The 25,617-nt window shown below is 54.2% G+C and overlaps 1 protein-coding gene across 2 annotated transcripts; it reads right to left on the reverse strand.

Annotated features, from left to right (window-relative positions):
* Positions 1-394: 394 nt before the first annotated feature.
* Positions 395-25,244, reverse strand: LDLRAP1 (low density lipoprotein receptor adaptor protein 1). 2 transcript variants are annotated; one of them, XM_032361424.1, is made up of 9 exons: positions 25,057-25,244; positions 15,114-15,256; positions 14,143-14,255; positions 12,101-12,215; positions 6,674-6,746; positions 6,249-6,335; positions 5,565-5,695; positions 3,951-3,982; positions 395-2,443 (listed from the first exon to the last, which is right to left on the reverse strand). In XM_032361424.1, the coding sequence occupies exons 1-9, from the start codon at positions 25,142-25,144 to the stop codon at positions 2,299-2,301; spliced, it is 927 nt and encodes a 308-aa protein (XP_032217315.1). In that variant the 5' UTR covers positions 25,145-25,244; the 3' UTR covers positions 395-2,298. The 2 variants fall into 2 exon arrangements, with proteins under 2 accessions (XP_032217315.1, XP_032217314.1); XM_032361423.1 differs by having other exon boundaries at positions 3,951-3,985.
* Positions 25,245-25,617: the final 373 nt, after the last annotated feature.

The following is a 25,617-nucleotide window of genomic DNA, read 5'->3' on the forward strand; positions in this document are numbered from 1 at the left end:
TCACAGCAAAGCCGCCATCTGGAGTCCACTGGGACCCTGTAATGAATGCATGTTGGGGACCCACGTTAAGAATGTGACAGAAACGATGGGCATGCCCCCCAAGAAAAACACACATGTGGATCCACACATAATCACATGCACATTCCATGGGTTCACAGACCCCTGGCCAGGAGGCCCTGCCCTAGGTCCCGCTGCTCCAGTGCGCTGGTGTGGCCCCAAGCCCTCCAAGATGAGCTAACCGCATGGCCACACCTGCTGGATGAGACGGCTTCCACCTGCGGACCACAGACCATTCCCCCCACCACACCTCAGCCTGTGGTCACTGCCACCGCAACCACTGAAGGCAGGAGAGCTTCATGCTCACCAGGCCATGGGCCACTCCCTCCAAGTGCTCTTTGTGGTTCAAAAAGAGAACCTTTATTACTCCATCTTTTCCTCATGAGAACGTCTTTTACAGCAACACAAAGCAAAGCACAAGACTCAACTGCAGACACACAGGGGCACACAGACAGCTTGTCAGCCAGGGACCCACAGGAAGGCCAAGTCCCATTCTTGGTCTCTCTCTTTCTCACACACACACACACACACACACACAGCACGGCCTCTCAGGGCTTCTGGACCCTGGTGCCAGGGACAGTTGGCATTGGGCCCACCCACTGCTGCCTCACAACAAACCCACAGGCCCGCACCAAAGTCTGGGGGGGGGGGGCGGCAAGGTACAGGAGCAGGGAAAGGAAAGGAACAGATTCCAAAGTCTGATAAAGACTCTACGAATTCCCCGCACCCCCCCCCCACCCCCCGCCAACTCCTCGGCCAGGCACTTCTGTCTCTGTGCACCGATTCAAGTGCTTGGAGAAGTAGATTCTGAGAAATGGTGTGTGTTTTCCCCCGGCTGGTGCAACCTGCAAGCGTCAGTGACTTGAGCTCAGTAAAGCCAAGCCCAGGAGGCACCTCCAGGTGGAGATGCAGCTCTGCTGGGAGCCCCAGGGTGGTAAAGTGGGAGAACAGGAGACTGAGGCCAGCCAGCCAGCGCCATGCCCCGACCCAGGGGCGAAAGCCAGGAAAGAAGAGCGTGATGCTTCAGAGTGTGGTTTGGTTTCACCCTCCCAATCAGCATCGACACTTCATTTCCACGGAAATCGGCAGCCAGACAGCTAGCAGGGCAGGAGGCTCAAGCCAGTTGTGTGTGGAAAGGCACCAGATGGTTTGTTATGAAACACGTTTTGGTCAGAAAATAGCTGGGGTTTTTGGTTCCTGGGAGGACAACAAAGCCAGAAAGAAGGGAGGTGTGAGCCGGGAAAGGCGAGAGTGAGAGGCAACTTTGGCATCAGACCTACTTCTACTCTGCACTCTACCCCTTCCACAGTCGGGGCCTGTCTCCTCCTCTGTAAAATGGCGACAAAGCAGTCCCGACCAAGTCTCCATGCTCGGTGCCACACGTTGTCCCCGGAGGCGTGGGGAGTCGGAGCTGAGACCCCCAAGCGGACACAACAGAAGAGTGGGCACGTGCCTGTTCAACTCGGGGAGAAGAGCACGGCGGGGGACCCCGACGGAGGGCAGTCATAGATGATCCCCACTGTTGCAGTCTCTCTTGGGACCCGTGGGCAGCCAATTACACTGGTTGCAAGCACCGACGAGGCCGACCTGCGGGGACTTCGGGCCTTCTTGCAGCGGGGCAGACAGGAAGCTCCCTGCAGTATAGCACTGTGGAGGAGCCCCTGAGGGCTACACCTGCTGTGTGTGCTTTAAAGTGCCAGCTGCGCACCGTCTTTGGTCGGGGGCAACCCCTCCATTGGGGAGCCCAAGGCGGGGGCGCAGGCCTGCTGGGCCCCAGCCGAAGGCACAGTTGAGGACGCAGTGCTCTCCTGAGGCTGTGGGGCCCTCCTGTGCTCCCTAAGGAGTGGGGGCGCCGCCAGGGAAATCTGGGTCCTTAGAAAGGGAGAAGGGACAACAAAAAATGCTTTGGTCACCGTCCTGACACCCACAGCAGAGAGAGCTGGCTCGAGAGAGGGCAGAAAGCTGGTTAAAATATTGCGCTCGTGCCGGACGCAAAACCGGCTTCTGAGTTGAACCAGGAGTCACTGAATAAATATTCAAGGCATCCTTCAGTTCTTACAGAAAGAGCAGAGCCAAAAAAAAAAAAAATGTCCTCCTTCCCCCCTGCTTGACTGGAGGCAGCTGTGACACGCTGGCTGACAGCGCTGCCACCCAGCAGAAGAGGGCCAGGAGTCCCGGCGCCTGCCCCATGCCGCCACAAGTGGCTTTGGTCTGTCACGTGTCCCACCAGCACCAGGGCCCTCAGAAGCTGAAGAGGTCATCCTGCTCTGCACCGTGGCCATCGGGCTTGTCCCAGTCGACAGGTGAATGGCACTCGGCGTAACTGATGTCCTGTGCTGTCAACCCAGTGTCCAGGACCTGAGGGTTCGTCCGAGAGTGCGCCAGCCTGGAAGGCAGAGCTGTGTGAGCCCAGGGCCCCAGAAGGGGGCTGGCAGGAGCCCAAGCCGTAGTGCCGGGGCAGAAGTGAGAGCACACCGTTGGGAGAAGGCCAGGACACAGGGGCCGGAGAAGAAAGTCCTAGACATCAGGACAGGTGACGCCTCTGACCAGTTTGAGGACCAAACAGCTGAGAAAATTCTGGGGCAGGCAGGGGCATTCCCGCCACAGAGCCACCCTGACCCTGACTCCACCGGGGACAGGTGGGAAGGGCAGCGCCGGCGCAGACAGCGAGGGACACATGCGGGGTGGAGGCAGTGCAACCGGGCGCAGACTAGCAGCGAGAACTCTGTTACGGGAAGGAAGACAGCCCAAGCGTCCAAAGAACAGAGGAGATTAAGTTAAGGACCTGTACAGCCCAGGTCCTTAGAGGAATGGGAGGCAGTCAATAAATGAGGTATTTACAAGGAGTTTTTAACAGGCTGGGGGAATGCTCCTGATTGGTCAGGGTTAAGTGAAAATCAGGATCCCCAAAGCAAATACCATTTTGAGTGATCAAGGCAGAAAGAAAAAAGTATATGTATAGGATTAGCATGAATTAAACCCAAAAGTCTGGGCTGTGGGATTACAGGATGGTTTTATTTCCTGTTTAATGCTTTGCTGATTTTCAAAGTTGTTAGTAAAGGGCATAGGTTCTTAAGTAATCTGGAAAAAGCAAATGGAAGATTTTCTTAAAATGAGGGCGTTGTAGTCAGCTAGAGAAGCAGGAAGATGGTAAAAAGAATCTCTTTGTCTCCATGAAAGAGCCACCCATGCCGACCCCCTATCTGCCCGGGCCAGGCCCAGGGGTTTCTAAGCAGGTTCTGGCAGGGAAGGAGTTGGGGAGGAAGGAGAGGGCTGCAGGCGGCTGCTCAGGGTTCCCAGAAAGACAGGGACGCCTGACTGACCAGGCCCAGTGTTCAGAACCCGGAGCTGCCCAGGGCTCTCTTCAGCCCAGCCTTCTCCGTGCCATGTCCCCAAGCTAAGGTAGCCATGGCTACAGGGCTGGCCCCTGTGAAGATGGGGAAAGGCCATAAACCCTATAGTGCCATAGTCCCTATAGTGCCTGACATTCCTCCTCTATGTATCGTTCCATGGACTTCATTAAGCATTACCTCCTCCCTGCCCCCTTCCACAACTGCAAAGTCTCTGGAGGGAACAAAGCCTGCAAAAAGCCAGGTTTGGAAGACTACACCAGCTGTAGAAAGATGGAATCAACCTGAGCTGCAGAGTGTTTAGCACATCTCAGACTGTGGTAGAGAAGCCACTAGGAATAGTTTTTGATTCAACAGCAAGAGCCTTTTAGCAGACCTGGCCAACCCGACAGTGAGTTCCCCCTCCCTGGAGGTATTCGAGTTGAGATTTTAAACCCTGGCAAAGGTCAGAGTTCATATTCTCAGATATGGCAAAGGACCCCAGAGACCAGCCCACAAGTACCAGGCCCTCTTCCCCAACACAAGGAGCCCAGCTAATGTTACCTCGAAAATGCTTCATCCAGGCCATCATCCAGCTCCTTGGGGAAAACAAAGAAGGAGATATGAACCCTCAGTGGGGGAGCCCGTGCTCACAGCCAGGCCCTAGCCTAGCACTGGGTAAGCTATGGGGACTCGGGACACAAGCGCAGGAGTCTGGTGGGTGCCTGGGGAACAGGCACACACATCTCAACACACAGGCCCAAAAGTGGGGTATAGAACAGGACAAAGAGCACCTGGGGGGTGGGTAGAATTCCCAGCTCTGCCACAACACAAGGGACCCCTTGGCAAGTCGCTGCTCCTCTCTGGGATTCAGCTTTTCCTTCCATAAAATGAGGGGGTTGGATAGAATAACGTAGATGGCTTTCAAATTCCAAGAGCAAAGAGGGTAGGGAAGAAGGTTTTCTTGCTTTTCTCCACTTCCAGGCTCCTGAGGGAATAACTCACAGCAGGAACACCACAGCTCTTGTGGGTAAACAATGGGCAGGGCTCCTTGCAGCCTCCCTGAGAGGATGGGTAGGTGCTAAGAGTGGTTCCCAGGCAGCAGAGAACGGGCCTGATACCTACTTGAAGGAGCCGCAAGGAACGGGATTTGTGTCTCTCAAGTCCATCACCATTCCAGATATTTTACAGTTAAAGAAAATGGCAAAGTAACGTGTGATTCTGCAAGTGATCCGAGAGCAAAAAGGGGACGTGTGGTGGACATGTGACTACAGCCTGTGCCTGACCTCATGGCGTCGGACTGATAATGACTTCCGTCACTGTAATGTGCTCATGTGAGATGCTGGTATGTGGAGAATTTGGATGAGAGGTGAACGGGAATGCTATGTACTGTTTTTATAACTTTTTTGTTAAGTCTGAAATCATTTCAAGTGCAAAAAATTTCTGTATTTTTAATAAAAAAAAAAAAAAAAAAAACAGGGGTGCCTGGGTTAAGCCTCTGCCTTCAGGTCAGGTCATGATCTCAGGGTCCTGGGATTGAACCCCACATTGGGTTCTCTGCTCAGCAGGGAGCCTGCTTCCCCCCCTTCTCTGCCTGCCTCTCTCTGCCTACTTGTGATGTCTCTCTGTGTCAAATAAATAAATAAAATCTTAAAAAAAAAAAAAAAAAAGTTTCCTCTGGGAAATTCTGCAGGCCGAGGTCCTCATCTTTACTGAGGGGATGAAAAACCTGAGACACAGAGAGGTCAGGGGGGCTTGTCTCAAGTCACAGAGCGAGTCAGGGCCCAATTGCTAACCACCGGGCTTCAGGCTCCTCCTTCAGATGGCGAAGCGGGGAGGGGTGTCGGAAGCAAACCGTGCCCACACCAAGAACAAGGGAGCCTTTGGCTGGTTCTGTGGTGGGCCGAGCCACAGGCGCTCAGACCAAGAGGTTGGGCATTGTGAGAAGACAGCTGTGCTAGGAGCCAAGCCTGCTGGGGATGCAGCCCTGAGTTCAAAGGGGACATTGTTCACCCCCCACCCTGGGCCTGGGCGCTGCTGGGCTGAATCTGGTCCTCCCATAGGACTGAAGTCATGGGTGCCAGGGCCTGGGCCCTAGAGAAGCCTCAGGCCTCAGCCAGGGATCAGGCATAGGCTCGCTGGATTCCTGCGGGGTCCCCAGGCCACATGACCACTCACCCAGACAACACTGCTATTGTTCAAGCCTTGAGGCCTCGGTGCCTCGTCCACGTTAGTGGTATTAGCGCTGACTGTGGACAGCGGGGCCTTGGCCGTCTCTTCCAAGTCCAGCAGGTTCCCAGTGGCAACCACTACGAGGGGTCCGGTCAGGTGTGTCAGTGGGAGGAGTCTCCTATTTCCAGGCTTCATCTCCAGCCCCGTCCTAGAGCCTCCCAGGCCATCCTGGTCCTGACCCCATCCTCAGGCATTGCCCTCCCAAGCCTATCAACAAGACTACCCAGAGCCCCACCCCAGCACCTCCCCAAATGGCTGGACAGCTGCCCACAGGGCCCAAATTTCACCCCAACTAATGTTTTAAGCTAAAATTTTCACATTCACAACAGGTGTTAAGTATTTTAAAAGATCACATAAGATGTTAAATGTACTGAGAGAGGGGTAAACACATATTTACATATTTGCATAGACATATTTGGAAGAACATGCATCAAAAAGAGTAACCATTCCCTTTTATCTGCATTTTCTAATTTATCTATGTTGAGCATGTATTATTTATTTAACAACAAAACAAAAATAAAAAACCAAGGGTTTGCCCCAGCCCTGGAGGGAGTGAGTAGGGCCCTCTGGATGAAGGGCAGCCCCCGATCATGCAGCTGATTCCGGCCCCATCCCCTGCCCAAGACTCACAGCTCTTCAAAGACGGGGTGCTGTCTCGGAGGCCCCCGCCTAGGACGTCCCCGCTCTCTTGGCTGGCTTTCTCCCTCTTCTCCTTCTCTGTGGGACAAAGGCACAGAGGGTTGCGGCCCCACAGCCAGCAATCACTGGACAGGGGCCCACACCAGGTGTCCAGCAGGGAGAATAGAAACTGTAGATCTGACCCTCATAAGCACCCTGGGGGAGGGAGACAGCTGTTCCTTTCCTTCACAGGGGGACAATGGGACTCAGGGAGGTGAAGGAACCTGTCCAAAGTCACACACCAAGTAGGTGAGGAAGAGGAGAGTTGGGCCTGGATTCCAGGGCCTTTAGTACCCACTCCCCATTTCTCTTTCTCTGCCAGCCTTCCCCTGTTCCACTCCCACCCCACCCCCCCAGTGTCCCTGAACAAGACTCACCTTCCTTGGACACCTGCCAAAACTCAAAGGCGACTTTGAAGGCCTGAGCGACTGTGAGGGTGACAGCCTGGGCCTGAAAAACAGGAAGCGGGGTGGGGAGGGGTGCCTGTCAGGCAGGTAACAGCAAGTCTGAAATGCAGGCCTGAGGCTCTGCTCCGTCAAGGCCCTGAACTGCCAGATGGGTGAAGGCAGAGTCCCAGCCCCTCCCAGGTCACCAAAATAGCCCTGCGGTGTCACAAGGCCACACCCTCTCCAAGCAGACTGGGCCACATCCTCACCACTGGTAGGTAGCGCAGCCAAGGTTCCCACCTGTATTCCAGCCCCAGTGTTTGCAATGGCTGTTCACCTCTACTTTTTCCCCTTTCCTTTGGGCTTCTCTACATTCAAATAACTAGGGGCTTACTTCTTCTAAGAAGCCCCCCTAATTACCCGAGGACTTCACACTTAGCCCTTGGAATTAAAGAACAGAAAAGCCAGAACTGGAAAGTGCCTAGCCACTGCCTAAATGACCAACTTCTAGAGGCAAGGGTTAAACTCCGGGCAGCCCTACACCGGGTGGGAAGAGAGTGCAACTGGATCCACAATTCAGTGCGTGCCCATGGCAGGGGACCAAAACCATTCAGGGCCATAACGCACCTGGAAGAGGGAGCCACACCTTGGCTCTTCACCCCTGAGGAACTCCCATGCACCCCGCCAATTCTCTCAGGTCACCTGGACTGGGGCCCCACAGGCCCACCAACATCTCTCTGGCATCATGTCTATCAAAGTGGCACCAGCTCACATGCCTGTGTCTCCCTATCTGGGTGCTTCCTTAAAGCAAGAACCCAGTCTAAACACCTTGATCCCCAGAGCAGGCCAAGCCCTCCAGAGGTGCAACACTGCATTAGCCCAAGGGGCAGGCCTCCTGAGGCCTCACTCAGCCAGGACCTACCCCCAGCCCACATTCATGGCAGCCTCCTCCTCTCTCTGCTTCCAGTTCAGGGTTAATCACAGCTCAGCTGCTGGGAGTGGGAGTCCCAGAGCTCAGCTGTAGCCGGAAGCGACATCCAGCTTCCTTCTGACAGCTCGAGCCTAGAGAAGAAAGCACCAGATTCCTTCAAGTGCACAAGTTCAGGCCTACCCAGCCTTGCTCGGACCCATTCCCTTTCCCTCCACCAGACAACCTGATTTAATTGAGAAATGAATCTGCGGCTACTGCCTTTAAAACTCTTTTTTTCTAAAATTTAAAATCCTTAAACAAGCTGACTGATCCATGCCAATTAAACTTCACAAAGTATAAAATCTCATTTGAATGTCTCTGTCATTTACATTTTTGATGGAAGTACGGGCGCTTTATGGCAAAACTTAAATATGGTAATTAAGTATGAAACTCTTCACAGCTGTTTACAATTTAAGCTGTCACGTCTGAATCAAGTTTAATAGACCCAGTTACCATTGAGAATTGCCCATGAACTAAAAATATGGGCTGATTACCAGCCGGAGTCAGCTCACTACATACCCAAGACGCGGCTGGTCACCTAGTGTGGCAGGGAGATGGAAACACCATTACTTTTGCTTCCAGGATATCTGGGGCCATGAACCTGATACTGGTTTTGCATCAATCTACTCATTCATTTGCATACATTCCTGCCCTTTCGCCCTGAAATCCCAAGCTACAAGAAAACCAAACATAACCCAAGATGCACGTGTGTGCAGGTGGCTGCAAGTCCAGGCCGGGCTGGGGCTTGGGCGGGCCCTGATCTCTGGGGCAGCTGCCGGAATCTGGGCAGCATTACAAGAAAGGACTGCTCGAGCCTGCCCAGGGGGAGGTCTTCCTTCCCTGATCCCGCAGGCTAAATGCTTCTCTCTTCTAGGAGTGCCTCTGGCCTGTGAGTCCCTCAGCACCTGAACCAGGTTCTACCTCACCCAGTTTTTCTTGTCTCTGGCTTATTCCCTGTAACCAGGCTGTGAATTCCTTCAAGGGACCAGGTGTAGCTCAGGACACCCAGGATCCCAGACCCCAACCTAGTACTCAGACCAAGTACGGCCATGGGTCCCTTAAGGCCCTGCTGGCCCAGAAGGATTACCTGAGGAATGCCAACGGCCGCGTACAGCAGAACAGCTCTGCCCCAGCCTGCCCGGGATAGAATCTGTTGGGGGTGGGGGGGTGCGAAGCCACTTTGTTTACTGTCAGTCCACCTGCACTACAACCCTGGGCCACATCAAAGCCACAACCCCACCTTCACTTCCGAATCCCGAGGCTGCAGGGCTGGCGGAGGCCTCACAGTTGGGCAGACAGAAGCATTTCTTTCTGGGGGAACTCATCTTGGCCGTGCCAAAAAGGAATCACCAGGGGAGAGAGGCCGGGTGGCTGTGCTGCCCGAGCTGAGTTGAACAGGGGGGTGAACCAGAAAGGAACCCCTTCCCGCCACCCTGGGTGGTCACAGACTTCTAGCCCAGAGAAAGGGTAGGGATACATGGAGACTGTGGGCCCCCAGCCAAAAGCAACAGGGGCTAAGTCGGCATGCAAATTCAAGTTTCCCCCACAGGCTGACTCTACCCACCCACCCCGGCTCCAGTCACATCTGAGTCCTCCACCACCAATCATACCATTTAATTCTGCACCTGCATCTTTGCACATGCCGATTCCTGCGCACTCCCTCTCTTACCACCCCCACCCCCTTTCTCTTGGCCGGCAAACTCTTAACTCATTACTCAGCCTTCAAAGCTCAAAATCAAAATGTGTCCTTCTCTGGGAAATCCTACTGACCTCTGGTGAGACTTAATGACCTCCACCCTAGAACTGAGCCCCCTGGGTTCCAGTTACCAAATCCTGGCCCTTCTGCCCCACCACCCTGTTGGTATCTCCACAGCCGATTCCCTGGGTCCCCAGGTCCAAACACAGTGCTCAACCCAGAACAGGCAGCAGTGGACAACTGGGGAGGCACCTGACCACTGGGGGGCTGCAGAACCTGAGACCCCCATTTCACCCTCTGCCTCCTTCTCAGAAAGGTCCACTAAGCCCTGAGAAGCTCAGGATTTCCAACATGGCCAGGTTACTAGCAACCCGGGCTTAGCGGTGGCCTGCGGAAGGCGTGAGACCACCACCCTCATGTCGGGTAGCCTGTTTACCCTGCCCTGGGCTGTCTGAAGGCAGAAAGCCGGCTAAGGAAGGGTGGATAAGCTGTAATTGAGCCAGTCAGCTCCTGACACAGAGCAAAGTGTGTGAGGAAAAGTGACGAGCCTGGGCCCAGGTGTCCAGCAGAAGCCATCCCCTCTGCCAGGCCAGGGTTCGGCTGTCAGCGTCAAGCCACGGGCAGGTTGTTTTCCTCAATAACTGACCTCTTGGCCTGGGGCAGGCTGATTTTGTTCAAGCCTGTCCAAAGTCCTCTGGCCCCAGACCAGGCCTCCCTTCAGCCACTGGGCTGGCATCCGCTTTCTTTTACCCCCAGCTCCCCTTCCCAGAGGAAGCCTCTGGAGCTCGGCGCCCCTCCTGCCCAGGGTCCACACTCTGCAGCAGTGGCTATGGGCCAGCTGCCCCTGCCCAGTGCCTGCTCTGGTCGGTGGGGAGGAAGAGACAAACAATGGGGACATAATGAGCCTTTTTAAGTCTCTGTGGCCTCATAAGAGACAAAGCCAGGAGACACTGTCTGTGAGAACAAAGCTGTCATGGGAGAAGCTACTGCAGTTCGGGAACCTGGGGCATCACGAGGCCTTGGGTGAGTGGCTGGCGACACTGCGTCTGCAGGAATGAAACAAGGTACACAGAAGAAAGGGGCCTTTCAGAACAATCCTAGAGGTCACTGAGGTGACCTCCTCATTCTGCTGATGGGCAAGCAGCCCAGAGAAGGGCAGCGTCTTATCCACAGTCACACAGCACAGCAGCCAGAATTACACCCCTAATCTGTCTCATCCTGCAGTGTTCCCTCCAAAAGCCCTTGGTAGGCTGAATCATGGCCCCCAAAGATGTCCACATCCTAATCCCTGGAACCTGTGAGGGTTAGTTGGCATGGCAAAAGGGACTTCAAAGGTGTGATTAAGTTAAGGATTTTGAGGTGGGGGTTATCCTGGATTACCTACGGCGCCCAATCACAAGGAGCCTTCTAAGAGCCAGGCAGGAGGGTCAGAGACAGTGACAATGGACTGACAAGGGAAGCAAAGTGACAACGGAAGCAGGAGGGAGACTGGGAGGTGCTGAACTGCTGGCCCTTGGGTTGAAGAAGGAGCCAGGAACCAAGGAACGGTGGTCTCTAGAAAGTTTAAAAAGGGCAAGGAAATGTATTCTCCCCTGGAGCCTCTGAAAGGATTCCCAACTCAGACTGCTGACCTCCAGAACCAAAAGAGAATAAATCTGGGTTGTTTTAAACCACTACTAAGTCTGCGGTAATTTCTTATAGCAGCTATAGAAAACTAACACCGTATCTTGAGCAGGCCCTGATGGGTAGCAGGAAGCCTGGGGGTCACTTAAAGACTGTGATGTCCTTGACGTGTCCGTGATGAAAGGGGTAGGGGAGATGATCTTGTCTCCTTGGTTCCAAGGACCATAGGATCTGGGGAGGGCTCTGGGCTCTGTACAAGGTTAACAGAGGCCAACGCTAAACCAATAAACGTCAGAGTCTCCTCACAGAGCAGATGCTCAGACCTCCAGGCCTCCAAAACGACAAAGCCTCAACACCAAAGGTGAACTCACTCTGCCTGCTTGTCGCAAAGTTCAAGACAAAGCCGAGAGACCACAGGGGTCTCCACTCGTCTCAGCTGGATGTGGCCAGAGGTAGCCTGGAAATGGGGCAAGGAGCTCGGGGCTCCTTGCAGTCATGCAGCGGGGAGAAGCAGCATGGGCTAAACCCTTGCTCTGCCCAGCTGGCTGTGTCATCTTCAGCAAGACAGCTGACCTCTGTGAATCTGCTTCCTTGTAAAAAATAAAAATAGCGAAGCTAGTAGCAGCTGCCACCCCACAGAGCTATGAGGACTAAATAGAAGATCCCTCAAAGCCCACCACTGACAGAGGCGCATGGTAGGTGCCAAAAAATGGCCATTTCCCTCCCCACTCTGGCTATAGAGAGCCAGGTCCCCTAGCCTTTCCCCTGAGCCCTGGGATCATCAGTCTCCAAGGACTAATTCCTATAAGGCCCTGAACCCCCAGACCATACTGACAGGAAAGCCCCCCCACTTCAAATCCAATCAATCATGTTAAAGAGGAAGGGACTAGGGCACTTACTGGGGACATGGCCTTGTCACCACCCGCAGGCCAGGATGGCCACTGAGGGCAGCCCACAGTGACAGGCTGCCTACTGACTGCAGCCTTATTCAGTGCTCTTAGCATCCATGTGAGGGTCCCAGGAATTTCATTCCTCCTATTAAGTGATGTCACCTCTGGGTCCTGCCTCCCCCCTAGGGCAGGGCTGCCAAGGCCGGAGCCTGCTTGGGCCCCAGCCTCTCCCCACTGACCACTTTCCGCTTGGTGCAGAGGAAGGCATGGCACTCAAGATTCTCGTTGTGCTGGCTCTGTGCAATGTAGGCAAACACTTTGTCGTGCATCTTGTCTGCTGTGCAATAGGAGATCCTGAAAGGCAAGCGGGAAGTGTCACCAAACCCAGCGCAAGGGCCTGCCCACATATGGGTTGCCCCACAGGGCATCTCCCCTGATTCCCCAAGAGCTGACTATCCTACTCCACCAGGGGGAGACTCTGGAAAGACAGCTTTGGCCTCTGGACCTGGCATTCTGGGCCATCAATGGGGGGCACACAGGCTAGGCAGGAAGGAGTGGAAGGGACTTCGCCCCTCTACTGAACCATACTCCAGAATGGTAATAGCTACGCCTTTTCTGCATCCCAGGCCAACGTTCTAGATATGACTTCACTTAATTCTCAGAGCTGCCCTGAGATGGGTTCTATTATTATCCCCACTTTTCATATGAGAAACTGAAACTAAGTCTTGGATCTCCTGAGGATTCCAGAGGTTGTAACCACTGCCATGCTTCCCTTAAGAGTCTGTGCTGACCAGACGGCCCTGACCAGACAGGGGAAGCAGGACACTGCCCCAGCCACCCATGCCTTTCACCAGGCCTTCCCTCCCAGCCCTCCAGTCATGCCCCTGCCCAGAGGTCAGGGGAGTTCCAGGCCCTCTCTCTCAGGATAACTGAGACTTCTGGCAAATTCTCCTAGAGCTGTGGTCAGAGGTCAAGGAGCTGGGAGTTGGTGAGGGAGTGTGAGGATGACCAGACCCAGAGCCCCAGCGGGTCCAGGAGGAATACACAGCAGCTCCCTCCTCCTGGAACACTTGGTCCAACCCCCCTTGTCTGCTCCCTCCCTGCCAGCTGCTCGGCCTGGGAATGTCAATCAGCAGAGGAACTGGCAGCCCCAGATGGGACCGGAGCTCAGCAGACTCCTTCCCCTAGTGCGGCCCCAGCTTCCTTCACAGCCACTGACACAGCCATCGGCACCACTTAGAACCCACAGGCCAACAGCTACCTCTTCTCCATCCCAGCAGATCCAGCCTCCTGCCACCTTCCTGGGGAGGCCTTGTAAGGTCAGACAAGCCCCTCCTCCTTCTCTGCTCTCTTGGGAAATACTTATACTCTCTCTCCTATTGCTTTCCCTACACACCCTCCTTGCTGACAAGGGCTGGCTCAAAAGGCTCCCCTAGTTCAAGGAGACAGGAAGAAATCAGGAAGGTGAGAGGAGGACACCAGTCAGAAATGAAAACCAACCTCCCTCTTTCCCCAACCCAGTACTGGCCTGTGCTCCAGCGGGGTGAGCCACATGCTTAGAGACAAAGCAAGAGGCGGAGGAACGCCCAGCAGTTGAGTGCCTGCTGGTCAGAACTCCAGCCTCCATGCCCTGGTCCCAGCCCAGCTACTACCTCACTGTGGGGCCTCAGGCAACTCCCTGGGCCTCAGCTTCTCCATCTGTAAAATGGACTGTCCCTTCCAGCACTAAAATCGTACAACCAACCAGCCAAGAGAGGGAACTGGGAGAGCTTGAGGTTTCAAGGGCTGGGCTCTGCTTCCTTGAGAACCGTGTCACCCCCACCCCCCCATACCATCTACACTCTGGCCTCAGACTCTTGCCTTGAAGCCTCCCTGAATGCCTGGCCAGATGTCCAGAGCTGCTGCATTCACAGTGGAAGGAAAAGGCAGTGACTCCACACCTCTCGGCTCCAAGCCTGCCTCAGCAGCACACCTGGGGAGAGGCGGTGGGGAGAGGGTCCCAGTCCTCACTAGGCCTCAACTGCCTACTGCAACTAGGAGTAATGACAGCAGCAACTGCCCTTTAACTGAGCACCCACTATGACCAGGTGCTGTGCACTCAGCTCTTCTAACAGCGCCGTGAAGCAGTGTCTGTTTCCATCCCCCACCCCCAAACACACATACAGGAGGAAACTGAGGCTCCAAGCTCACCCAGACAGAAAGTAGTGGAACCTAGGTTCAGAAAGGGCACCCCCCCAATTGCCCCAAGCAGCAGAGTAAATGTGGGGGATGCTAAGCATACCTGTAAATGGACACGTTCTCGATGAGCTGGTTGGTGATGTTGTCGGTCAGGATAATCCCCCGTGGCGACACCTTGAGGGTCACTTTCTGTAGCTTCTTCCCGCTGGCCTTGGCCTTGGGGTAGACGTGGGTGAGAGAACCTGCCTGCCCCACTTGGGACCTACTCTCATGGGCTACACCTAGTTGGTCTAAGCCCTAGACTTGAGGCCCCCGTGAGGCCTCAGCGTAGAGATAGCAGACATGATGGGGAAGACAGCAGTCAGCACTCTCCTGTGATAAACACAGGACAACCCCAGCTCATGAAGCACACGCTGTCTGCCAGGCACTGGACCTCGAGTCGTCCTCAGAGGCAACAGAGCTTCTTCTGAAGAGGAAACAGCTCAGAGGTTAAGGGAGCTGCCCCAGGACACACTGCTAAGAGGGCCCGCAGACTCTGAGCACAGAGTGGGCTATCACAACCCAGCAGGATCACTCCTGGGGAGTCTCCACTCCACCCACTAGACCTAAGAGTGTCTGAGTTGAAGGGTCCAAGGCCACCAAGGAGGTGCATTTAGAGGGCCATCCTTACTCAGGACGGGGAGATGGGGAGGGGATAGGTCTGTCTCTGGTGCATTATCCCATCTCTCAGGCCAGAGGGCAAGTGCTTGCGTGACCGCAACCTCCCCACTACTCCTTGGCATTAAGTCACCAACCCTGAGGTAAGGGACCTGAGTTGGGGGAGGGGAGCCTGGGAGAGGCCAAGGCCAAAACAGCTGGAGAGGAGGACATGGACCCTGACCCTACAAGCCCAGTGGCTCTCCTCTACCAGAGTCCCTAAGCCAGATGCAAGGGGAGTCAAGGATGGGAACAACTGAGATGCATCCCATCAGGGTAGTAAGCAGTATGAGCGGTACCCCAAGTAAGCAGATGAGCGGTACCCCAAGAAGCAGCCGGCCCTTGGCTCATGGCTCCCCCACCCTGACTGGGGCTCACCGTGGCCACAATCCTCTTGACAGCTGCAGCTGACAGCTCCTCGCCCTTGGGCTGCTCCACCAGCGTCATGCCCAGGTACTTGAGGCTGAAGAGCATTCCCTCTAGCAGTGTCTCCCGCGTGTCTGTCCAGTTCTCCGGCAGCTCTGTGCAGAAGGACAGTCCCTCAGACCCTGTCCTCCCTGCGCCCATTTCCTAGGAAGACCTAGCAAAGGGTATTGGGGTTGTCCATCTACCATTATTTTTACCTATAATAAAGGACTAACATTTTCCAGTACCTACCAAGCACCATGGTAAGAAGCCTTCCATAAAATATTCTCACTAATTCTATGACAGCCTATGAAGCAGACACTTTTATCGCTTACCCACTTACAAAGACACTGAAGCCCGGGAGGTGAAATCACACAACCACGTCCACAGAGCCAGCAAGTATAAGAGCCAAGATCTGAGCCCATATTTTCAAGTTCAAAACCCAAACTCTGTACTTCAATACTTGCTGAGAGCAAACCATGCTATTTTCTTACTGAATTTTCTACATGATCCTGTGAGGTAGATGCTATCCTCACTTTACAGATTAGAAAACTGAGGCTCAGAGAAGCAAAGTCATCAAAAGGCCACCTACAGTGAGTAAAGAGTTGGGAGTCAGGACTCAAACCTGGGTGGTTCCCAGAGCCCCAGCCTACTCTTACTGGCCTCCATCTCCACAGCCATGAAGAGGAAGAGGCAGGGGTGGAGGACCAGGAGAGAGGTGGGGGCAGGGGCAGGAAAGGGAGAGGTGAGTGCTCAAATGACATCTTATGAAGGCTGCTGGAATCCAGCAGACCTGGGTTCAAGTCCCAGCTCTGCTTCCCACCACCTCCATGTGTTGGAAAGTCCCCTCTCCCCTCTAAGCCTAGTAATGCTGAGGCCAGGGTACAGAGCAGGGCACACAGAAGGGTCCTCTGAAAACTCTGCCTGAGACTGAGGTCAGGAAGGTTGGGAGATGAGAGCTATGAAAACTAAACAGGGAGAGAGCTGGAAAGCCCCCACCTCACCCCACCCATGTGAGAGAGGGCCCCGCGCAGGCAGAGAGGCAGAAGGGCAAGTGTGGTCTTCATCAGTGGTTTGAACAATCCCCAGGGTTTCTCCCCAGATCACTCAGCTGGAAGCAATGAAGCCAGCAGCGAAGGATGGTCTCTAGGGATCCTTCCAAGCAGATCACCAAGACAAATGAAAACCCCACACTCCTGCATGTCAGGGCCCTTTGCCTGTCCATTATCATCCCTTCTCTGACAATGCAGTATAGGAAGTATTACGATTGTAGCCACTTTAAAGAGGAGGAAACGGCTCTTCAGCTTCACCCATGATCTTGGATAGGGCAGGATCCACAGAGGAATCAGTTTCCAGAGGCCACCATTGGAGGCAGGCAGGGCCAGCTTCCCTGGACCACTTTCTGGGAGAGGAGCTGGGAGAATCCTGTACTCTCCTTGCTTATCCAGGAGCCCTCAGTGTCTCTAATGGAAGAGCCACAGAAAGAAAGCTTTGAACTGGGCATCAATGGTGCCAGGGCAGCTGAGGCTGGGCAGGGCTGCAGGCCCCCCCTACAAGGCACAGGCTGGCTCAGGGGTTCCTGCGCTATTGGACCTAGGTGGCAGTACTGGGCCCTCTACCCTGTCTGGCCAATGCTGCCCCTCCCAGCAACTGTCTTGAAGTTCTCCACCTCCAGGGGTTCTACCTTCTTTTCCACCAGCCATAAGAAACCTTGCATACCCACACCTCTTTGGTTTTGACTTGAGCAAGCCATTGTCTCTCTCTCAGACTGCTTCCTCATCTGAAAAAGAATGCATGGGTATTGGGAGGGAAGGGCTCCTTATAAGAACTTACAGGTGTACCCGGTCCCCCTGTTTGAGGTCCAGGTGAGCAGGGACTTGTTGGCTGGTCATCCAGAGCCTGGCATGCAGCTGGCACTCAGTATCTGCTGAGTGAAGAAATGACCTGGACAACTCCAAGGCTTCTTTCGGGTCTGTAATGTCTCAAAACCATCTTCAGCTGCGGGCCCCAGCCCACAGCCTTCCAGCCCTTGCACTTGGGCCACCACCCCAACAGGAGGCCCAGTCCCCGCTGAGAAGACCCCCAAGGAATCCTATCCTCTGCTGTATCAATCACAAGCCTGTTCCATTTGATCCTCCAAAAAGAATCAGAAAATCCCAGAGGTGACCCAGTCCTGGGGTGGCTGATGGAAGCCCCAGGGCAACTCAGACCTGAGCCTCAGCCTCAGAGAAACCAAAACCACCCCCACCAAGACCACCATCACATCATCAGTTCAAGACTGAGCTATCAGGTAACAAAGACAAGAGTAATAACAAAGCAGCTCTGACCACTACTTCTAACATTCACAGCTACCTTCCAGCCAGGCATTCTTTCATTCCCCTTTCAAAGGAGGGAAGGGAGGCTCAAAGGACATGTGATTTGTCACATTAGTCATCTACCTGACTCTAAAGCCCAAGTTCCTGATCAGTAGCCCATCCTATTGATGAGGGAACAGAAGGCTGGGTAAGGACAAAGCAAAAGGCTGACACCTTGCAACCTCCTCCCCAGCTCCCCACTCCTGGGTGGAATGTATGTGACATTCTTCAAAAAATCCCATCTTAATGTTAATACCTTGCTAGAGGGCAAAACAACCTTAGCAATGGCAAGGCCTCTGGTATCTGGTATCTTATAGGTCCTCTTTAGCATATGAAAGTTCTACTGAAACCTCCCTTTTCCTTACCTCCACCCCAAGTCCCTGGTACAAAACCGCCCAGTCACATCCCGGGGACAGCAGCTCTTCCTGCCGACGGCTCCTGTTCCCATGCTTTAATAAACCACCATTTTAAACCAAAAATGTCTCAAGAATTCTTTCTTGGTCATTGGTTCCGGACCTCGCCCCACTGAACCTCACCTATATTCTAGAACTTCATCACTATCTTCTCATGAGGCAAACCACCTTGATTTTAGCAAAAGGTCAGGAAGAAGTGTCTAGAGCCAGAAATATTTCCTCCCACAATTCCTAATTCCTGAGGATCCCCCTAAGTAGGTATTCAGACTACTGCTTTCAACCCAAGATGCATCTAAGCAAGGATAGCCAACTACTTGCTGCCCCATCACTAGTTTCCTTGGCAGACACTGCTAATCAATTGCAGCTCTATTCTCTGATTACAGGCTTTGGACTGTTTCTCAATATAAGGCTCCAGGCAGGCAACACCAATCAGGGGTTGGTGTTGGGGGGCCAATCAGGGATGGCCCCGTTCATCTCACTATCCATCCCTGTCTACAGCAAACATCCTTCCTCCCCGCCATTTTCATGTCCCTACTATCCCATTTCCTTCAGCTCAGCCTTTCCTGGCTCCTCTCCAAAGCCACTTCCGCCCCTTCCATTCCAAAGGGCCAAAGCTTGCCAAGGCCACAGATGACCTTTTTGCTGTCAAAACATTCCCCAGTCCTCCCCGACCTCTGAAATGCTTGGCATATTCTGCATTCTTCCTTCCCAGGCCTGACCCTTCTCCTATTCCATGGCCTCCTTCATGAGGGCCCTGGTAGACCCTCTGCCCAAATTCTTCACGTAACAGATGATGAAACTGAGGCCCAGAGAGCAATGGGACTTGTGCAAGACCACACAGCAAGTCAGAGCTTTACCCTGCCCTGCCTCCCCAGCTCCCAATCCACTACAGGCAATTCCCACAATGACTTGTGGGGAGTCACAGGTGTCCCAGTGCCCACTCCCACAATATCCCTGCATCCACACACTCATTCCCATGCACATGTACACACAACGGACACTGCAACCATGCAGAGCTTCTTCCTCGTGATGTTTAACATTTTCTTTCCCACTTCTATGGTTTGGCTCAGGGAGTTGCTTCTACTCAAGGAGTTCCTTCTATCAGAAATGCCCTTCCCTTTATTTGGTTGAAACCCCTTGCGTCCACCCTCATCCAGGAAGCCGTTTTGACGGCAGGATAGTTAAGAGCAAAGGCCTGAATCCTAGAACCCCAGGTCTGACATTGAGTGATGTTGAGCAAATTAATTACCTTCCCAGAGTCACAGTTTTTTCATCCATAAAATGGGGAAAACAACAGTCCCCCAGCTCACGGGGCTACTGTTTTGACCCTTTGATGAGATAATAAAATTAGATAATGAGATAATAAAACATAATGTGCTTAGCACAGGACCCAGCCCATGGTCACACCCGCTGATGGGGCATCTTCCCTCTGTGAGCAGGCCTCCCATTTCTTTCTTGAGCCTGTGCCTCTCTTGAGCATGGATTTCCCTCTCTTCCTTCCTCCTCCCAGCCACATCACTCACACTCAGCAGCTGTCTACCATGTGTCTTCCTCTTGAAGGACTTCTGGTCATGTGTGTCTCCCCCAGGAACTGAAGAAGGTGCACTCCTGTCCAAAGCTGCAGCTGTGCTTCGTCCTCTTCCCCCTTCCCACTACCTCATCCTCCCAGGCCCAGCAAGATCCTCCTTCCCCTCAAGGAAGGGAATCCTACCTCTGCTCCTATACGGTCCTTCTGGGCATGACTCATCTCTTCAATGAGGTGGAAGGTCTCTCATGCCCCACACCCTCCCTGAAGAAACCCACCCCTAAGAGCACTCAGTAAGACAAACAACAACCACATTCACGCCGCCTGCCCCAGAGCCTGCCATCTAGGGCTGGAGGCCACATCCTCCTAGGGGAGGAGCCCAGGGCTTCAGGAAGAGCTCCCAGAGGCCCTCAGGCTAATACAGGCCTCAGTCCACAGCCCTGTTCCGGTCCTGGTTATTTTCAGCCCTGTGGTGGAATAATGACTGTGCTATTTTAACTTAGCAATTTTACAGATGACCTGCTGTCAGAGTTAGCTGGGGACGGACCATATGCCCAGTTTAACTTGCGGCTGCAAACGTGTGCCCTTTCCTCATTAAGGCCCCTTGCCCAGGACTCAGAGCTGGGCAGGGGGCCCCTGTGCCCCTCTTGGAGAAGGGGGAGAGCCAGCCTGGCTCGTGTCTGGAAAATCAGAGCAACAGCCAAACCCATGGGCCAGGGGGAACCTCCAAGTGCCCTGGCCTCCAGCCTCTTCCAGTCTGGTGGGGAGATGGCCTCAGAAGCCAAAGGGAAACATCTCAGAAGGCAACTCGAGCTCTACCATGACTCAGAATGTAGCTGCTTTTCTAAGGCCACAGTCTCTTTATCTGACAAACGGGTTCAGTTCCTCAAGAGCATCATCAGAAACAGGTTCAGCATGTAAAAAGTGCCAGGTAAATTTCAGAAGTTGTTAAGATTATCAAAAGAAAATAATTAAAAAATTACCATCGCATAAGCTCTCATTTCCTGAGTACCTAAACTCTGTGAAAGAAAAACGAGGGGTCAAGGTTAAAACCCTGGGGTTTGGAGATGGGCTGTGGGTTTAGTCACTCCACCTCCCTCGTCCTCAGTTTTCTCACTTACAAACTGGGACAACCCCATAGTGTTGCTGTGAGGATGCAGTGAGTTTACACACCAGGTAGGCTCAGAACCATGCCCGGCACACTGAAGTGTGAGCTACTGTCATTACCAGGGGTTGAGGGCTAAGGGCTTGAATGGGCACACAGCCATTTTCTGTATTTTGTGAGGAGAGGCAAGGATATATTAGGATTCTCACCTTATGGATAAAAGGGGCTCAGAGGAGTCTGGCCATGACTCCTAATTGACAATGCTGCTCTTTGCCTCCCACAGCCCGTGCTGTTCACGCCCACCAAGCCCCTTTTCATGTGAGCCAGGGGTCAGGTCCAGGATGACCCAGAGGGGTGGGTGTCCTATCCTGCAGGGCTGCCTGAACAGAGTGCGGCTCCGTGAGCATGGAATGACCTGACTCCTTTAAGGTACCTATGCCTCCCTCAGCCAGCAGACCTGTGAGAAGCAGGGCCCCAGCCTCCAGTTAAACGTCCCCTGCACCTGCTGTTCCCTCTGGCTGGAAAGCTGTTCCCACTTTCCTCCCTCCTATATTCTCACATGTGCTCCAAGTCACCTTCTTGGAGAGGCCTGACTGCCTGCACTGACACTAGCAGTGCCCCCCACCTCGATCCCCTCAAGTGGACATAATTTCCACACACACACCCTGACTAGCCACCTCTCTGCCTGCAGCTCTCTCTGGCTACCAGAAGGGCTGATGTCCATGCAGACTGGGGCATTCAGGGCTCCCATCCCTGAATCCACCACTGCCAGGAGCTTGCCCCTCAAACAGAGTAACTGAAGAGCACATTCTCCACTGCTTCCCAAAGCTCCCCACGGGATGGCGCTCAAGTCACCCACACTGGCGACTGGCTTCATATTGTCCACGTTCTGGACTCTCTTCCCTTCTCACTTCTCCTAAAGATATTTCGTACGGTCTGTTCCCAGATAGATAACTCGCACTCAGATCCTTCTCTCAGCATCTGCTTTCTAGAAGAACCCAAAGGGAAATATCACTCTAAGGAAGTGGTCCCTGCCATTTCCTCACAGACCACTTTATCCTTCTTCACAGGGTCACCACTACTCGCCTGCACCCTAGTCATTCTGCTTCCTCCACCAGACCTTGAGCACTGCTGGCAGACAGACTTGTTCACCAGACTCTCCAGCACCTATCGGTACATGGCACATACTCGGTGATCAATAAGTATTATGACTTGGGGGTTTATTTATAATATCTTCTATTGTAAATATTTTAAGTAAGTACAAATAGATCCTCTGTTCCCCACAAACCACCATACTCTAACTTTCCTGGAACCTGTGTCCTGTATTTCTTTACCAGCTGAGTCCTCGGACAGCCTGGAAGGAGCCTAAGGATCAGAGGGGACCCCTCCTGGAAAGAAGGGTACTGAGGGGCCAGGGTGAGCCTCCTTTCAAGCCGCTAGAATAAAAGAAAATCCCTGGCTAGGGACTGAGATAAAATATTATGGCTCCTGAAGAGATGGGAAAAAGACCATGTGTGGGAGAGGGAGGTAGTTCTTCAGACTCAGGACCAGCTGGGAGACAGGGCCATCAGGTTCAGTGCAAAACAGCCTGGGGTTATCTAGCTTGCTGTGTGACCTCAGGCAAGCTGCCTCCCTTCTTTGGGTTTCAGTTTCTCCACAAATAAAACAATGATCATGCTAATCCCAGCTGAGGATCTTGAGCGGTTTGGGGAGGAGCAAGTCTCGGCTGATAGCAGGTTTCAAGTCTAACTTTAACTCCACAGGCTTCATTTTGGCCCCAAAAGTCAACCACGGGGCTCCAATCCAGATCGCCGGAATAACTCATCAGGCCAAGCTACCCCAGACATACCCACAGCTTCCCTCTCTACCTTGTGGCCACTACTGTCAGCCCAACCTAGGATGGGGTCTACTCCAGCTCCTCCCACGGCCAGTCATGGTGCCTCATAGCAGGCATGGTGATGAGACCCCTGGGCTGGGGATTTGGAGTGCTACCTCTAGGAAGCTGTGCGGGAGCCTGAACCTCCAGTCTTTTATCTCTGACATGGGTCTGGTAAGAATCCCTGCTCTGGGGGCACCTGGGTGGCTCAGTGAGTTAAAGCCTCTGCCTTCGGGTCAGGTCATGATCTCGGGGTCCTGGGGTCGAGCCCTGCATCAGGCTCTCTGCTCAGCAGGGAGCCTGCTTCCCCTCTCTCTCTCTCAGCCTGCCTCTCTACCTACTTGTGATCTGTCATATAAAACAAATAAAATCTTTTAAAAAAAAATATGTGCTATGGTGAGTGCTGTGAAATGTGTAAACCTGGTGATTCACAGACCTGTACCCCTGGGGATAAAAATACATTATATGTTTATAAAAAAAAAAATTTAAAAATTAATTTAAAAAATCTATTTAAAAAAAAAAAAATCCTTGCTCTGTCACCTCACAGGAGCAAATGAAACAACAGAAGCAAAAACTGCGTAAAACAGAGTGACAAAAGCAGTAGTTACTTTTTATTGATTGCCTTTTGCTATTCCAGGCAAAACACTATTTCATTTAATATACACACACACACACACACACACATATATACGCGCGTGCGCACACACAAATCTGGGCTGGGTACTACCGTTATTTACAATTTACAGATAAGAAAACTGACAATAACGAAGGACAGTGAAGATTCCACCCAGATCACTCTGGGTCCAGAAGGCTCAGGACAGCATTCTGGGCTTTCTGGGGGTCTGCGGGAGAGGGGGGGTTCTCCTCTCCTTTTCTCTGCAGGTGTAGATAGGCTCTGAGCCCTCAAAACTTGTTTCATCACAGTAATAGTCACATTGAAGTTCCACATGACAGGAGGGGGGAGAGGGACAGAAGGAAACCACCAATGAGGTGCCAGTAGGAAACATTAATCAATAAGTTTCTCAACACCCCTGTCAGGTTAGAAGTTTTATCCCATTTTTCTGGTGAGGAAACTGAGAGCCGGAAAGGAAAACAACTTGCTCAAGATGAGAGCAGCAGGAGAAACTCTTTCCCACCATCTAATGTGGACTCCTCTCCCCGTTACCCAGAATCAGAGGCTTTTAAAGCTTTCTTCCCTTACCTAGCACCCCTCTTCCTCCCCCTTCCCAGGAGAACTGCAGGGTTCCACCACTGGAACAAATCATTATTCTCAGAAGTCCCAGTCAAATCCCTGAAGTATTTAAAGGGGCTATATTTAGGGGCCAATAAGTGTGGGAGATGGTGCGTCCCTGGCCTGGCCCTGATCAGCCCTAATGGGTCTCTGACCCCACCCCCACCAGCAGGCCACGGCCCGTGTTCCCAGTGCCAGTCTTGGTTTAGGAGGTGGCCACAGCTGGAACAGTGGAGTGGGGCAAGAGGGAGGGGCAAGAGGGAGGGGCAGGACGGGCTTTCTAGGCCCAGACACGCTGGCACTGGGAACCCGGGCTCCCCTGGCGGAGCCCTGGAAAGAAGGACGGGGGGTGGTGGCGTGTGACTGTACTGTCAGTGGTTTCTAGCGCCGGGGGGGGGGGGGGGGGGGGGTGTAAGAGGGGGAGGGGAGAAGCTCGAGTCCCAGGTATTTGATAGGAGGGTGGGCGTGTACAGAAGTCCTGGCTCCCGCTCCACCTCTACCAGGAAGGCCAGTGTGACCCCAGGCAATCCACTCCCTTTCTCCTGGAGAAAAAAGAGGGACTTACGCCGGGTTTCTCAGGCCTCAGGGGAAGGTGCCAGGTGACGGGTTCCCTGAGAGTAATTAGAGCCGGGGGGGGGGGGGGGGACTCCCGGCCTCCCAGACGCCCCCGGGAGAGGGGAGAGGTGGCGACGAGTCTGCCATTCGCCTGGGCGCCCTGGGACTTCGGAAGCCCGAGGGGGAAAGTGCGAGAGAAAACAGGTTTCAAAATTAGCCCGAACGCCAGCCAAGGGAAGGGGCCGCAGGGGTCTGGATGACTCGGGCTGTGAAACCTCCTGAGACCCCAGGCTTGAGCCTTGCCCCCAACCTCAAGGAGATACCCGAGAAGCCCGCTCCTACCTGAGTCTGTTTCTGGGCGTCTGGGAGCCCAAAGACGACCTCCAGGGCTGGCGGAGGGGGTGGCGGGAGGCGGGGAGCCAAATGGGCTCCCACCGGCCGCGGACCTCGCAGCTAGGGCGCAGGGCTACAGGCATCTCCCCAAACCCAGCGCTCACCCCTCCTCTCCCGAGCACCGTCTCCCCTCAGCCGCCCAACGCGGCGAAGTAGCCAGGTGCCGGGCTTCGCGCACGTCTCTTCCCCTCACCTGTGGCCCCTCCGACTGCCGCCTGCACCTGGGGACCCCGAACTCCGCACTCTCCCCCAGCTTCTGCCCCTCCTACCCAGCCGCACAGAGCGGGGACAGGAGTGGGAGCGCGACTTGACCCCCGGCGACCCCCAACCCCCGCAGGACCCGGCAGGGCCGCAGGGCACCGGACAGACCGCGCCTCTGCCCTCGGCGCCCGCGGGAGGCCGGTCCCTCTGGCCTGGACCCCCGCCCGGCCCCGGCCCGGCCCGGCGGACGCGCACACACTCACTCCGATGCCGGCCACCGCCCCCCCAGCTCTGCTTGGCGAGGCTGGGGCTCCGGATCAGCGCCCGCCCCGCGGACTTGAGCGCGTCCATGGCCGCTCCGGCCGCCACAGCTAAAACTCCGTCAGGGAAAACTTTCCGCCGGGGCCGCGCGGCGCGCGGACTCCGCGCTCCTCCCCCCGCGGCGCGAGCTCCGCGCCGACGTCCGACGGGGCGGGGTGATGGCCGGCCAGGCCCCGCCCCCTACCCCGCCCCCGACCGCCCTGCCTCGCCCCGCCCAGCCCGGGCTCCAGCTCTTGCTCCCCAGGGAGTCCACACAAAGGGCACCCCTAACGTAGAGGGCCGAAAGCCCGAATGGCCCCTTCTTTTCCCCCCCTCTCCCAATCCCCTTGTTCCTAGGATTTCTAGGCAGCCCAGCTATAAGATACTTGGGGACCATTTTACAGATGGTTAGACCTAGGATTGGAGAGAAGGGTCTTGCCCTAGAGGAGGGTAATGCCGAGGGCAATGGGAGGCTTAGAAGGAGAGGTGGGAGTAGTAGGACTTTGCTGGGAACCGGGCAGGAC

Source organism: Mustela erminea, chromosome 10, assembly GCF_009829155.1.
Source record: "Mustela erminea isolate mMusErm1 chromosome 10, mMusErm1.Pri, whole genome shotgun sequence".
NCBI lineage: Eukaryota > Metazoa > Chordata > Mammalia > Carnivora > Mustelidae > Mustela > Mustela erminea.

Excerpts from the sequence above, each read along its gene's own strand:
- LDLRAP1 (XM_032361423.1), bottom strand. The coding sequence starts at position 25,144 with ATGGACGCGCTCAAGTCCGCGGGGCGGGCGCTGATCCGGAGCCCCAGC. Across the intron at positions 15,257-25,056 it reads GGGCGGTGGCCGGCATCGGA|AGCTGCCGGAGAACTGGACA; the intron begins GTGAGTGTGTGC and ends CCTTCTGCACAG. Across the intron at positions 5,696-6,248 it reads CACCCCGTCTTTGAAGAGCT|TGGTTGCCACTGGGAACCTG; the intron begins GTGAGTCTTGGG and ends GACCCCTCGTAG.